The sequence below is a fragment of the Nansenia antarctica genome (assembly GCF_963989245.1).
Source record: "Nansenia antarctica genome assembly, chromosome: 16".
In the NCBI taxonomy this organism is placed as follows: domain Eukaryota; kingdom Metazoa; phylum Chordata; class Actinopteri; order Argentiniformes; family Microstomatidae; genus Nansenia; species Nansenia antarctica.
In genome coordinates this window covers 23302030-23316799 of record NC_137686.1, presented here as the reverse complement: position 1 = coordinate 23316799, position 14770 = coordinate 23302030, and the positions used below count along the sequence as shown (strand labels likewise).

The 14770-nt window shown below is 45.7% G+C and overlaps 1 protein-coding gene across 1 annotated transcript; it reads right to left on the bottom strand.

Annotated features, from left to right (window-relative positions):
• Window positions 1-1802: 1802 nt before the first annotated feature.
• Window positions 1803-9600, bottom strand: LOC308171370 (NAD-dependent protein deacylase sirtuin-5, mitochondrial-like). Its single transcript, XM_080546209.1, has 9 exons — window positions 9507-9600; window positions 8343-8455; window positions 8003-8136; window positions 6581-6806; window positions 5653-5740; window positions 5041-5094; window positions 4238-4361; window positions 3328-3443; window positions 1803-3012 (listed from the first exon to the last, which is right to left on the bottom strand). The coding sequence occupies exons 2-9, from the start codon at window positions 8440-8442 to the stop codon at window positions 2940-2942; spliced, it is 915 nt and encodes a 304-aa protein (XP_080402335.1). The 5' UTR covers window positions 8443-8455; window positions 9507-9600; the 3' UTR covers window positions 1803-2939.
• Window positions 9601-14770: the final 5170 nt, after the last annotated feature.

Genomic DNA, 14770 nt, shown 5'->3' with positions numbered 1-14770 from the left:
CTACTATGGTACATCCTGACATTGATGTAATTGGCTGTATTCGAACGGCATAACAACCAGCGAGGGCTTGTCAGAAATATGAGTGCTATTGTCAAGACCAGAACTTTTTTTTCAGCACACCTGATTGCACATGACCGGCTCGTTGACATGAATTGTATCCTGTATTACCGCTCCTCTCTCTACCCACCTGGACGCAGACGAGAGGACGTTCAAGCGCTGTGGTCATTCATTCACCTGTTACTGCCGATACACATCGCGAGTATGATGACTGCGTTTGGGACCTGCGTCCGTGTTTGCGTGTAGAAAGGTATTAGAGGAAGTGGTGGAGGAGGAGGAGGAGGATGATGATGATGATGGTCATAATCATCATCATCATCATCATCATTACCTAAGGTCATTATCATCACCATGAAGGCCTCCATATGGCAGACATACAGATGTAATTTGGCCTCTAATCATTGGTAAGGAAAGGAAGTTGAGGAGAGCCATCGTGGCGGAAAGAGAATTATAGTTTAATGAATGGAAAATGGGATTATTTTGATGGGGTATTTTTGGAGGGGGTGCGTCTAGACGGTGTTGTGATGTGTGTCTGATGTTTTCTTTTGTGTTGTCATTTGCGTGTGTGTGTGTGTGTGTGTGTGTGTGTACTAGAGGCTAATTTGATGAGAAGGCTGGAAACATGGTGGGCATGATATAAGATGGCCCAGTGTGTGACTAGTGAGATACAACGATGAATCACCTGGTCGTCTCACGCACACACACACACTCACAGCTAAAAATACATTGTTCCCTTCAAAGCTAGATCCAACTGTGAGATTTACAGCTAATAATCGGCCAGAATCCACTATATGACCATATCTTAACAATTCACAAACCTTTTAATTAATCAACCATCGTTAACTCGCCACCCAACACCCAACCATAACTACACACAACACTTTACTATCCTAGCTTCTGACATCATAACACAGTGTTGGTTCTACTGAATTGCACTAATGAGCGTATAGCTTCCTCAGATTCCTTAAAAGTCGTAATCCGTAACCTCTCCTCTCATTAACTCAGCATGCCCTGGCTGTGCGAGTCATGTCTTTACAAGTCTGGAAACATGGCCTTCGGTAGACCCTCCGTCATTCATGGCCCCACCGTCCCCCACCCCCATTTACGACGCCTGTGCCTCCCTATCACTGGGTCTCGTTCCCCTCCTCTTCTCTGGTCAACAGAGGGAGGCTGCAGACCCCCCCACCCCCGGCAACAGACAGAGTCCCAGCTGGATGTCATACTTTGTGTGTGAAGAGGGCCAATGAACGGACTCACCTTGGTCCCAGGCGACCAATCCGCAATAAGGAGGCAGGGAAATGCACCTGAGATGAGGGATAGTGATGGGAGTCAAGAACGTAAGCCTCGTCGGGACCACACCCAGATGTCGAGACCCTGACCGAGGCCCACTGTAGCGAGACTGACTGTGTCATTCTAAAATGCTATATTGAGGTTTTTGCGGGGGTTTTAGAATAAAATAGGCTAACTGCTGTCACGATATAAACCCTTTACGACATATTTGAAAGGACAGTAGCCATGTTATATTTGTCGACATAATACATTTTTTCTTTTAGATGTAGTCATGATACATGACCAAATATTTTTGCTTTGATTTATAGAGTTTTGGAAAGAAGTTCTTCATACACACTCAGACAAAGCTCAATAGTGACATCTACTGTTTGTTCTGGGTACTACACTACCACCATGACCCAACATACATGATGCCTCACAAAAGATGACAAAGTCATGACAATGTATTCAGAATTATTCTTTATAACAGTATTGCATTTGGAAGCATTTAATGAGATCTCACGTTCCAGTTAAAGAGTGATGCATATATTTAAGCAGAAACAACTACAAAAAACGTAAAAAAATACAATCATGATATCAACGTTCATACTCGTTTTCAGCATACCTAATCATTTCCAGCAACAAATTATTAGCCCGGCAACAACATATTCAAAGACTACATATTAAGTAGAATGTTAGTCAACAATTAGCATGTAGAAACTCGTAACAATGTAACCTAATATACAATATACCCGTTCTTATAATAGGCCTAGATGCTGAATCAATACTGTACAAAACAGGGACGGGGAAATTAGAGTAGTGCAGTTCAGACAATGAAACATGAGCTCAAACTCTTTCCATCCATCCACCTTCTCTCTCATTTAGCATTTAGCATTAGCATTAGGCAATAGTAACTGGTCAGTAAACGTGACTGAATCTCTGTGACGTTGCCATGTGCTTGAGGTTCAAAGCGTGTTTGGTTGAGATTGTGTAAACAGTTTGCAAGGCACGAGATTAGGCCGTGTACTTGGTCATAGTTCAGTCGGTTCATGGAGGGATTGTCGGTATGTACTATAGGGACTAGGCAGTAAGTCGTTTCAGGTACCGATATATTATTGTTATTATTATTATATTACTGTATAACCCTACAGTAGTCTCTACAAAATATTAAATGTCAAAGTTCATATAGTCATAAGTTGGAATCGACCAGCTGCCCCAGATAATAATAATAATAATAAAAGCATTGCAATTATGACCTCAAACACCTGAGGAGAAAAAACAACTGTCCATCCTATGAGAAGAAATTCCTATTTCTTAATTTCAGCAAAATATGCATAAGTCCCTTCTTCTGCATCTCAAGAAACTAACAACACAAAATTCCACTTCCAGTTAAGTCAACCTATGAAGCGTACAGTCAGAAACCCAGCTAGACTAATTCAATATATTCTGCAGCTCTCCCATCACCAAGAATTCAGAGTGTCTTAAAGCACGCGTTTCAGAAAGAAAAACTGGGAATGCCTGCGAGATCCAACGACAGCCCACGGAGCGGTGGATGCCGGATGTGGAGGGAGGAGCCTCAAGCATGGCCCTCGTCAAACTCCGCCCCTTGACCCTCAGATGACCTCTGACTCGTGAGGCGCCAAGGCCAAAGGCAGGGTGGTCCCGCAGGGGCCTTGGAAGTGATACCTGTATCCGCCACCACCGCCACACAACACAACAGTATCAGCTGAGGGAATGGGGAAAAACAGCCTGCATACTCAAAAGCGTTAGTCCTGAAGAAAAGAAAAGGTAAAGATCCTCAAAAGGCAAGGTGGTTTCCTTCGTCTATGCATCTAGTCATCTACACAAATGGTGAGAACAGCAGATGTAAGACAGCTAATACAAACAGTGACTGGTCTAGAACATTTATCGGTAACTTTCGGTAACTAGGATACAACCGTTATGCCTTCGTAGCACATTAGAAGACTCTAGAACATCTGACGTTCTGTCTCCTGGACTCACGTGAAGCTGAGCGTGGCAGGAGTGGCCTCCATGTTGAACTCCGCCACCGGGATCCCCCGGGACGCCACCTGGGGCGCAAACATGGCCGCCGGGTACACGATGGAGGAAGTGCCGACCTGTGGGCGGGAAAAGAAAGAGGCTGGGGGTCCTCAGTGGAACTTTACAGAAACACCCACCTAGATAAACTCTTTAGGCCTGAAATGTGGCCCCAGGCTGGGTGGAATGCCTGCCTTGCTTGCTTGCTTGGACCTCTCCAGATAACTTTCAGATGGGAGGGTGGAGGGGTTGGGAGTGGTGTCTGGCCAAGGGCAGTGTCCTCAGTGGACTGTGGTGGATCGCCCTACCTGACCTGTACAAACTCCATCAGCGTTCTTCAACACACGGTTCCAGAGCGATACATGTGTCAGCCGGCCCAGAATAAACACACCTGATACAGCCTATTAACTGATTAGTGAATAATCTTGTTTACTGTAGCTAGGTGTGTTAAGATGGCCTCGTCCAACAGCCTGACCACAATCTCCAGGATTGAGGGGAAACGGGCATGTGCAAAGAAGGCGTTTACAGATTGCCAACAATGAGACACAACAACAATAGTAGATTAGATAACCTAATGACAACCTTTTTGTCATTGTTACAGAGTACAACGAAATGCATTTTTTACTCTAGGCACAAGGTCAGCCATAGTAAGCGCCCCTGGAGCAATTAGGGGTCAAGTGCCTTGCTCAAGGGCACAACGATAGTGGTAGGTACCTTAGATATGATGCAGGCAACCCTCTAGCCACCAGCTAACATGCAGCTCCCTCCTGAGGCGAGGCGGGGATCGAACCAGGTTCCGATTGCTAGCCGGCCTCTCTAACCTCCTCTAGGCTACCTGGATCTGCTAGCACAAGCAACAAAGAGGACAACTCACCACCAGACAGAGATCACAGGTGTCCAGCTCTTTCTCCACCTTGGTCAGGACTTGGGAGTCCAAGGTCTCCCCGAACCACACCACATTGGGCCTGAGCAGACCATGGCAGTCCCTCTCACCACACCTGCACACGTCAACACCAGGGGAAACATCCCCATCAGCCTCCAACAAATACACTCATATATTATGTGTGATTCTGATCCAAAATAATAATCATGATAATCATATGAAGCCACAATCCTCATAGTGTATATAAGGTGTTTTTTGGGGATATAAAATGTAAGGACCTACCCATTGATTCTTGAAGAATATAACTTATTGATTCCTCATGAGATAACAATATATTCATTTTTATATTATGGATAATTCTGGTTAGGATTTTGAAAAGGTTGAGAGAAAAACTAGCAATACATCACTGCCACCAAGTGGGTAAAAACTGCACTTGTATGAAATCCCTGAGGTGTTTTCAAAACCTGAAGAACAGGTCTTTTCGGGAACACTTTACTTAAAGCACACAAGAATAATGTGTTATAGCTCATTATAGGCATGTATGAAGCCTTATAAGCCTTATAATATATGTTGTTGTTTTTTTAGAATATGTTATGTTTGTCTGAGACATTTTGTTTTCGCTGACAGAAAATCATTATACAATAAGACAGACATTAGGATCATTATACAATAAGGGGGATCATTATACAATAAGACATTATGAACACATCAGAACTGTATTCTCCAAGCAGCATTTATGACTGTAAGGAGATCTTTATCAGTAACAACCACACAGAAAACAAAACTAATCCCACCTCGGAAGGTCCTCAACAGGAATCTTGGCGTCAGCAGTCTCCGGGTCAGGGGAACTGAGCGGAACAGATTCAAATGGGACATGTCTGTTACACTTTATGTCATAGTCCTCTCCCACTGATATTCATCTGGAATATACACCGCAAGAACCACAGAAACAGAGTGTTCTATATCTAAGGGCCATCATTTGTGTGGTAATTACTGGTAACAACATGTACTTTCTTACAGTATGGTAAATCCCCCCAAGTAACCGAGAAGTAAATCCAATGTAATGCCTCTGCACAGTAATGAGGTTGTGTACCATGCCGTGACCGGCTCCTCAAATACCTGACATGCGAACCAGCTATGGCTATTGAAAAGCTAGCGATTCACCCGCTAGAGGAGTGAGGAGGAGTGAGTTTCCGTACTCATCTCGATTACACCTCAATGACCTTCGAACAAAGCGTCACTCAATATTGCAACGACTAATTATAGCCCAGTTCAACTCTCTTGACGGCAAATGAGAGAATGGAGGAGTTCTGGAGTCCTAGAGGTTAGAAAGGAGGACGGAGTGGGTGAGGGTGGGTGGGGGTGGGTGTGGGTGGGTGGGTGGGCGGGGCTGTACTGCTACTTACCCTTTCCCCTCCAGGGCAGCACATATGGGACTGCGTTTGTTGACGGTCACGTGTCCGCAGCTCACGCAGCGCGTCTCAGACAGACTCCCTGCCGTTTCACACGGGGCGGAAAAATAAAATACACAGCTGCTTTACGAACAGAGAAGGTTTTAGGAACAGGTAAAAAACGACAAACCACTGACATCAGTTTTTTCTCTTCCTCTATCTTCAAAAACATACAACCGCCAATGGTCCCACTTTAAACAAATGAGAACTTAGAAAGGCACTTAGAAAGAGCATTCACGCAGCATTCATAAACGGACTAATCCACCTCAAGTAGCTATTATCCCCTAAAGATTCCAACTTCAGAACCAACCGACATTAATGCTTCTTTGGTTCAAAGCTCTGGGCTTGGGTTTGGATTAATTTAAGTTGTGTAAATGCTGAACATGAATGTCCCGTCCCAGCCCAGCCCAGCCCAGCCCAGCCCAGCCCAGCCCAGCCCAGCCCAGCCCAGCCCAGCCCAGCCCAGCCCAGCCCAGCCCAGCCCAGCCCAGCCCAGCCCAGCCCAGCCCAGCCCAGCCCAGCCCAGCCCAGCCCAGCCCAGCCCAGCCCAGCCCAGCCCAGCCCAGCCCAGCCCAGCCCAGCCCAGCCCAGCCCAGCCCAGCCCAGCCCAGCCCAGCCCAGCCCAGCCCAGCCCAGCCCAGCCCAGCCCAGCCAGAGAGACATGGTAGATCAATGTTTGGTAGATGCAGACAGGGTGTGGTAGGTAAATTCCATTTGGATTCATCATTGTGTAAATACTGAAGATGAATGTCCCATCCCGTCCCATCCAAGCCCAGCCCAGCCCAGCCCAGCCCAGCCCAGCCCAGCCCAGTCCAGCCAAGCCCAGCCAAGCCCAGCCCAGCTCAGCCCTCCCACCCCCCCCACCCCCCCTCTCTCTCCTCACCATGGATCTTCATCACACGTTTGGAGCCGGCCTGCCGGTGCAGCTCGTCAATGTTCTGGCTGATGACTACCACGGAGCGCCCCTGCTTTCGGAGACGTGCCTCGCACTCGGCGATGGCCACGTGAGCTGCGTTGGGCCCCTTCTGCAGCATGACCTCCCGCCGGTAGTGGTAGAACTCCCAGACCCGCGACGGGTTCCGGAAGAAGGCCTCTGGAGTGGCCAGGTCCTGGGGAGGTCAGAGGAGGGGGTGGGGGGGGGGGGGGGGGGGGGTCAACAGGGGGTAGAAGTGGGGGGCGGGGGGGTTCAGCCTGGGAGTTAGAGTTAGGTTTAGAGTTCAAAGGGCAAGAAGATGACAATCAACAGGGTTATGGTCATGTGCTGTACATACTGAGATGGATATAGATATGGATATGACTCTGGTTAGTGACAAGGAGTTTTCTGTACTTTTCCTTCTTTTTATTGATGTATTGCTTGTCAGTCAACATGTCAGTGTTAGACTTTGTTATTTTTGCTCTAGGCACATGGTCAGCCATATTCGGCTCACCTGGAGAGATTAGGGGTCAAGCGTCTTGCTCAAGGGCACACGCAAGCTCCCTCCTGAGGCGGGGATCGAACCAGAGGGTTCTAACCCTAGTCCAGGACTAAATAACATTTTCATTAAAACGTCTTTATTGAGGATTCATTTTAGTCTAGTCTGTGCCAGGAGAAACCAGAAACTAAATGTGGTCATGTGATTATCATATTATTTGACAGTCATAGAACCGCCCCTATGGGCGCTAGAGTAAGATATCCATCCCCTGTGGCGAGACAGAGCATGGCGTGAGCAGACACTACAAATCTGTCTCCGGAGGTAAGTGTGTGTACAATGTGCTACACAGATCAACTGATACCAGCTCTACTGCAGCTCCTAGGCGCGCGCACACACACACAGTAACCGTGGTTACTCAGGTACCAACCTCCCTGGCTTCGTCCTCTCTGTTATCGCCGAGATAAATCCACTGATAGGAGAAGCCTGTGTCTGCAGAGCCGGAGAACCAGTTTGGGACCGCAGATCTAGGACATTAGAATTAGGGTCCTAGACTTGCGGTCCTAAACCTGCGGGTCCTGAAACTGCTGTTGGCTGGTGCTCCGGCTCTGCAGACACATAGTACTGACTGATAGGGCACGGAGCCTTTGTTATGTCAAGACATAAGCCCACATCCCCACAACAGCCCTGAAGCACAGACCAAAGACAAAACACTGGAACAATGACAGTGAGAGGCACAATGAGGCCTATCTGAACACACACACACACGCACGCACAGAGTACACATTCACATACATACATACACACACACACACAATGTGTGTTTATTTAAGACTGAGTGTGTGTGTGTGTGTGTGTGTGTGTGTGTACACATGGCATGATATGAGCAATGATACCTGAGATTGCCATTTCCTCCAGTACCCTCCAGGTCCCCTGAAGGTAGGAACTCCACTCTCAGCGCTCACGCCCGCCCCGGTGATGATAGCTATGTGTTTGGCTTGGGAGAAGACCTTGCGGAATTCAGACATGTCTGCAGAGGAAGCGGACCACGGTAGCATAACATCATTCAGTACCTTATTCACTCAACACCATCTGTCTATGCTCCACTTAAGTCAGGGTAAGGAGAGAGAGAGAGAGAGAGAGAGAGAGAGAGAGAGAGAGAGAGAGAGAGAGAGAGAGAGAGAGAGAGAGACATAGTTGAATACAGCTCGTGGCATGTACTGGGTTGGGCCGTACCTGATGAACTGGGTCTGGTCATGTTCACCATGGGTCCACAAGTCAACGGAGAAGAAAAGTGAGGTCCAAGTGCAACTGAAGCAAATTTCCGAAGAATCATTATCGTTTCAGCTCTGAGAAAAGAGAGACATGGTAGATCAATGGTCAGATAGCAGACAGGGCGGGGTAGGTTAAATTCCATTTGGATTAGTTTAGATTGTGTAATGAAGAAGAATGTATTTAAAACAAAACTGCTATTCATAAATCTCCAAATAGCCGTTTGTTTATAATTCATGAAGTAGTCTCTTCACGGTGCTAAAGGAGAGATACAATAGGCCTACGTTGTTACATTTTACATCGCGCACTGCACAACAGGCTTTCATTTAACCACCTCCTTGGGAGTAGAATTCGCATTGTAAAACTGCGCCCAAACAGGTCCTGCGACATTACTGCAGCATGGCCACTGGCACTAACAGTTTGCAACATTGACATACATAGGCACTGACAGTTTGCAACAGTGACATAGCCACTGACAGTTTGCAACAGTGACAAAGCCACTGACAGTTTGCAACAGTGACTTAGCCACTAACAGTTTGCAACAGTGACATAGCCACTAACAGTTTGCAACAGTGACATAGCCACTGACAGTTTGCAACATTGACATGGCCACTGACAGTTTGCAACAGTGACATAGCCACTGACAGTTTGCAACAGTGACATAGCCACTGACAGTTTGCAACAGTGACATAGCCACTGACAGTTTGCAACAGTGACATAGCCACTGACAGTTTGCAACAGTTTTGCAAACAAAATGTTTGATTGAGTTCGCTCGTAGTTGTGGTAATCTCCTTGCCAGGCAAGAAACCTCTATCCCGTTTACTGTGATTTATATTGTCCTCGAAAATGCATGGGTAACATTCCGGAAAATCGTGTTAAAAAAAAATCGTGTTACTACTTAATCGAGCTTACTACTTCTGCTGTCATGTCTGACAAACACTGCCGATTGACTGATCCACTGGCATGACACACTGCCATCTTTAAAACAAAGTTAAAGTGACATAACATACATACTTCACTCGACTGAAAACAGACTTCATGCAATTCTAATAACTCGTGCATTAGTTATAAACGTGCATGCACGCACTGACACTTGAGTTGATACATGCATAACTCCTTCACACTTACCAACATCCAGTTACTGCCTGAGAGCTGAACTAGGATTGTTTACTGTTTCTACTTACAGTAGACAAAATATTGACAAGCCGTAAAAACTCGTTTGCTGTCGCAAAGCATTTGCATTACGCTCTAAAGCCAAAATGCACTGTTGTGGAAGAAAGTGTAGTTTAGGAGAGCCCCCTGGTGGTGTCAAATAATAAGATATTAATATATTAAGATATTGCTTTCATGACTGATTCAAGCAAGTTGTCATGACAGATGGACTCCACAGCTCTGATCTGTTTTCTTGTCTTTCTTTCTTCCTTTCTTTCTTTCTTTCTGTCCTTCTTTGCTTGTCTGTTCATCCCCACTTTCTCTCAACTCTCGAACACGATATTGAAAAAAATAGCCTTATCTATTTAGTCTAAGCCTATCTCTAGTTAAATGTATCCTCTGATTATATGACATTATTAGGGAATAATTAGGTGACAATAATGATGTCTCTATTTTCATAATTGCTCCAGTGTTTTTAATTGTTTTATTGTCCTTGTGTTTTTACGTTGCAACCAAATGGCCCAGCAAATGGGACAATAATGATTTTCTGAATCTGAATCTGAAGTGTAGAGTAGCCTATCACACAAAACGAACACGATGCATTAGTCTGATTATCAATACTTAACCTTCTAGTGTATCATTGCTTTTTCAATTAATGAGCGTTTATTTTTTTATTTTTTTGTGGATATTCCATTATCATTTTCCTCCATCTGTCGTTGGCGAGCGCGGGAGCTCTAGAGCGGCTCCACGTTTCTCTTTAAACCTCTCAACATCTCTCCCTCTCATCTTTCCCGTTCCATTTTTTTTCCTCGCCGTCAAACCCCTCTCCGTGAGCGGCCGTGGCTCTGTGTCTGCCCCAGCCCGTCAGCCGTCACTGGACGCTGCTCAAACTGATGGCGGCTTCTCCGGAGGACAACATCACAGACCGCCGACCGATCAGGAGAGTCCGGTCCAAGAGCGACACCCCGTACCTCGCCGAGGCCAGAATCTCCTTCAACCTGAAGACAGGTAGGGGTACACAGCTACACGTGTGGCCATTGGTTTGGTTCTCAGACATAGGCTTCAGCGGTTACCGCATTGAAATTGAATTGCACCAATTCCCTATTCTTAAGTTTTGTATGCGCTCTCCATGTTCATTGTGACTGTGGGTTTGGTTTACGGAACCGGTGAATTGCCTGCATGAAACAGGATATTCTGGGTGCATTGTGTATATCATGGGGAACTTTATTATATTGTGTGTTATTTATGGTAGCCTATTTGTTGGTCAATTTGGATGCAGTGCTGAATGCTGATCATGACTTGATCAACATCGAATTGCCTGAATGATTAGTTGGTCATTGGTGATTATGTAAGAATACAGACAGACCGTATGCATGTTCAACGTGTGAAGTTTGATGTTGTACGAGCACCGCTAAATCAAGGCTGGTATTACATAACAGGAGGGAGCAATTGACAAATCTTTAGCTCCAACGTGATGGTGTAGTAGTGTAGTCACAATCAAGGTGCATGCACAGATTAAACCCAAGAAATCCCTTAGCTAATAACTAAGAACAGATTGGTAGAGTTGTTGTGCATATCTGCATGGTTTTTTACGCAGTATCTACAAGATAATAGTAGGCTACAGGCTATATTATATTATAAGATTATTGGTCGTGGTAAATGTGTCCATTTGCTTCTTGAGATATAGGTGTATTGCATCCCTTGTTACCATGGTGACTTGGCATGATTTTCGGGCTGAGTCAGTGATACACGAGGGATTCTGATATATACAGTGTGTTTTACCATTAATATCTCACATCCTTCATCAGAGCAAAATAAAAGTTATTGTTTGCATGAACACATCATATTAAGAAACAACTCGTGAGCTTCTGATAAGGTTCTATCTCCGTTTAGAATGATAAGGTTCTATCTCCGTTTAGAATGATAAGGTTCTATCTCCGTTTAGAATGATAAGGTTCTATCTCCGTTTAGGGCAGTTCAGAGATATTGAGCGTCAAAGTTTTTACATTCCATTATGTTTTGTGAGATGGAACCTTTGTATTTTATGAATTACTAACTCAAAAATGTCAACATTTTTAAAAATAACACCACACAGGCATTAATAAACACCTAATGGATCAGATTATGTAAAAAACTCAATTCTGACCAAAATGGAGATAGAACCTTATAATTCTAACGTCACGAAACAAGTACAGGGTGTTGCAAGGCGTTCTCTCTCTGGCTGACAGTCAAAGCATCAGTTCAATAGTCCTGCGGCGCTTGTCTGTCTCTTGCCAGGAGCTGTCCAACGCTCAGGGGTGCTGAAACGGTACATCCGAAGTTGTGTAGCCCCATACCATAGCTCTCCATGGGGTAGCCTACGTGAACAGACTCCGAATAACTTATGTTATGTTAAACCGAATGTTTAACTGACTTGTGAAATTAATCCGTTTGCTAAGAACGTTGCTGCATGTCTGTGATATGGACCACCCTAATTGCAGTATAGCTTTACCGTAGTTTGTCGAGTCACTCACACCCAATGGGACTTGACTAAACTGCCGCACTACTGGGTGACGTTTGGAGGGACTCGATTGTAAATGTTAGTTTACATCACTACAGCTTCTAAGCCCTTTGAATGGTTTCAAGGGGAAATATGATTTTCACAACATACTGTACTTTCTCATTGATTGGGATAATGGAAACGCTTTCCTGATGAAATCATGTTGTTATTGATTCGAACAATAGATCACTTTTCTATATTCTACCTGGGAATACAATGCCGTCCATGAGTAGGTTATTGAAAGAGGAAGTATTTTGTCTTCTTTTTGCTTGGAAGGGGGTGGGGGGGGGTCAGATTTGGTTCATCACTTCAAGAACTTTCCCATTTTAGCCTGTAAACTCCTTACGTGCTCTGACAGAATCTTTGGAGTCACAGCATTTACTGTTGTACTCGAGCAGACAAGTTGTTTCTGTATACGTCAGAATACATTCTGCTGCTGTTGTCAGTAGTAACATCATCAGATAAGTCAGCCAGTTCTTGTGGCAGCTACACATGCACCACCTCCACCATGTTTCACAGATGAGGTGGTGTGCTGTAAATCTTGAGAAGATACTTTTTCCTCCAAACGTTCCTCTCGCAATCACACTGGTACATGGCAGGTCATATTAATATCTTATCTGTCCACAAGACCATTTTCCAGACCTCTGCAGGGTTTTTAGTTACTTTTTAGCACTCTGTAACCTGACCATCCTTTTTCAGAATACCTAGTGGTTTGCACCTTCCAGTGAAGCCTCTTTGGTCCTGATATTTCAGCCTTATAATAGCTTTCTTGACTGTCATTGACACCTCTTTGGTCCTCGTGTTGACAGACACCAATAGTAGACTCCAAAGGCGAGTGAAAAAAGCCTAGAATCAATACGAGACATCAATACTAACAGCTCTCTTATGATGTGACGGAAACACCTGACTGACTAACCAGAAACACCTTTCAAAGTGCCCTGAAAGAGGGGGACTAATTGAATTTCAAAATCTGAAAACATTGAATTAAAGCTGAGAACCTCTACTTTAATGTCGTAGTATTTTAATTTTATTTTTTTAAAATCCAAACTGTTGGAGTATAGAGCTAAAGGAAGACAACAGACTTCCTCTTTCCACTACTTCTGAAGGGAACTGTGTATGGTGCATTGCCAAAGCATAATGCGACACACAAAGGAAACCACCCATATATTCCCCGACTGCTTTGCATACATAGGCTTAAAAGATGCAATAGGATAGTTTTATGGTAAGACCCAAAGGGGACACATAACTATACCCATTCCATTATTCTAGTTTAAATATTTTCCTGCATATGTGTTGTAATATAGAGTTGTGCGTGTGTGTGTGTGTGTGTGTGCGTATATGCGTGTGTGTGTGTGTGTGTGTGTGCGTATATGTGTGTGTGTGTGTGTGTGTGTGCGTGTGTGTGTATGTGTGTGTGTGTGTGTGTGTGTGTGCGTGCGTGCGTGTGTGTGTGTGTGTGTGTGTGTGTGTGTATGTGTGTGTGTGTGTGTGCGTGCGAGCGTGTGTGTGTGTGTGAGCGTGCGTGTGTGCGTGTGTGTGTGTGTGCATGCGTGTGTTGCCAGCAGGAGGCCAAGCCGACCTGTTGTGCGGAAACAAGGTCACCAAGTGTCTTGGCCTAGATGAGCCCTGTGATGGAACCCAGACCCAGTTCAAGCTGCCTGTACTAATGAGCCTGTGGTCCGTGGAGAGGGATCACGCTGTCAGGCCTACGGGCCTCCTTCTCGCTTTCCTCTCCTCTCCATGGTCATCGGTGGTCGGTGAACCACGCTCACATGATGAGGAACCTTTCCTGAGAGCAGAAGACGTGCGTTAGCCCTCCGAGTTAATGCCAATAGGCTTCAGCTCGACGGGTTATTGCAGTCGGTTACAATGCGGTAGGGACGGGAAGTGGCCTCGGCGGACAGGAAGTGGAGCATAGGGAGCGCTACAGAATGACAGCACACCTCAAAACTAGAAGAGCTCTTCTTTTACTGGACCGGAGCTGTCCTTGTGTGGTGCTGAAGCTAATATTTGGATTCACGATGACCAGGGTCTCTATGATTCACCAAACCCGTAGACGCACACACACAGTGCACGACTATAGCTGAGGCTAGCCCCCCCTGCAACAGTCTGCAGAGCATCCAATGACCTGACGACGATAACAATCAAATTCACCGCTGAATAACGGAATCAGCGGTGAGTTTGACACGTCGTCTATTGAATTGGCCTGTTTAGCGCGTCGGGCTAATTTGATTTCGCCACCGAGATTAGATTAACCCTGAGCAGAGGGGGCCGCCGCTCGCTGCCGGGTGCGAGTTCAGTCATAATAAAGTGGGACGGGTTTGGGTTTACTGTAGGGAACAGCTGCGAAGCTCCATCGTCTCTGCAGGCCATGGAGCACTCAGTGATGTGATACTGTTAAGACAACCGATACATCCTCCCTCCCCCCCCCCCCCCCCCCCGCCCCGAGTCTGCGTGGCACGCTGTCTTTTTCTCTGAGAAGTGGACCTTGTTTTTCTTTTCGATGAAGGCCCGACCCGAAAGAATTGTGTCAGACCGGTGATGTGGAATATGGAGGTAGGGGCCTAGTCATGAACTGAGAAGCTGACAAACGTTACCTTTCCAATGTTCACACAGCTCCCAGGGGCGATTCCACAGTTTGGTGGCGATACCGTCCGATGCTAACCCAAAATCAGAAATACTGTAGAACCGAGAACCTGTC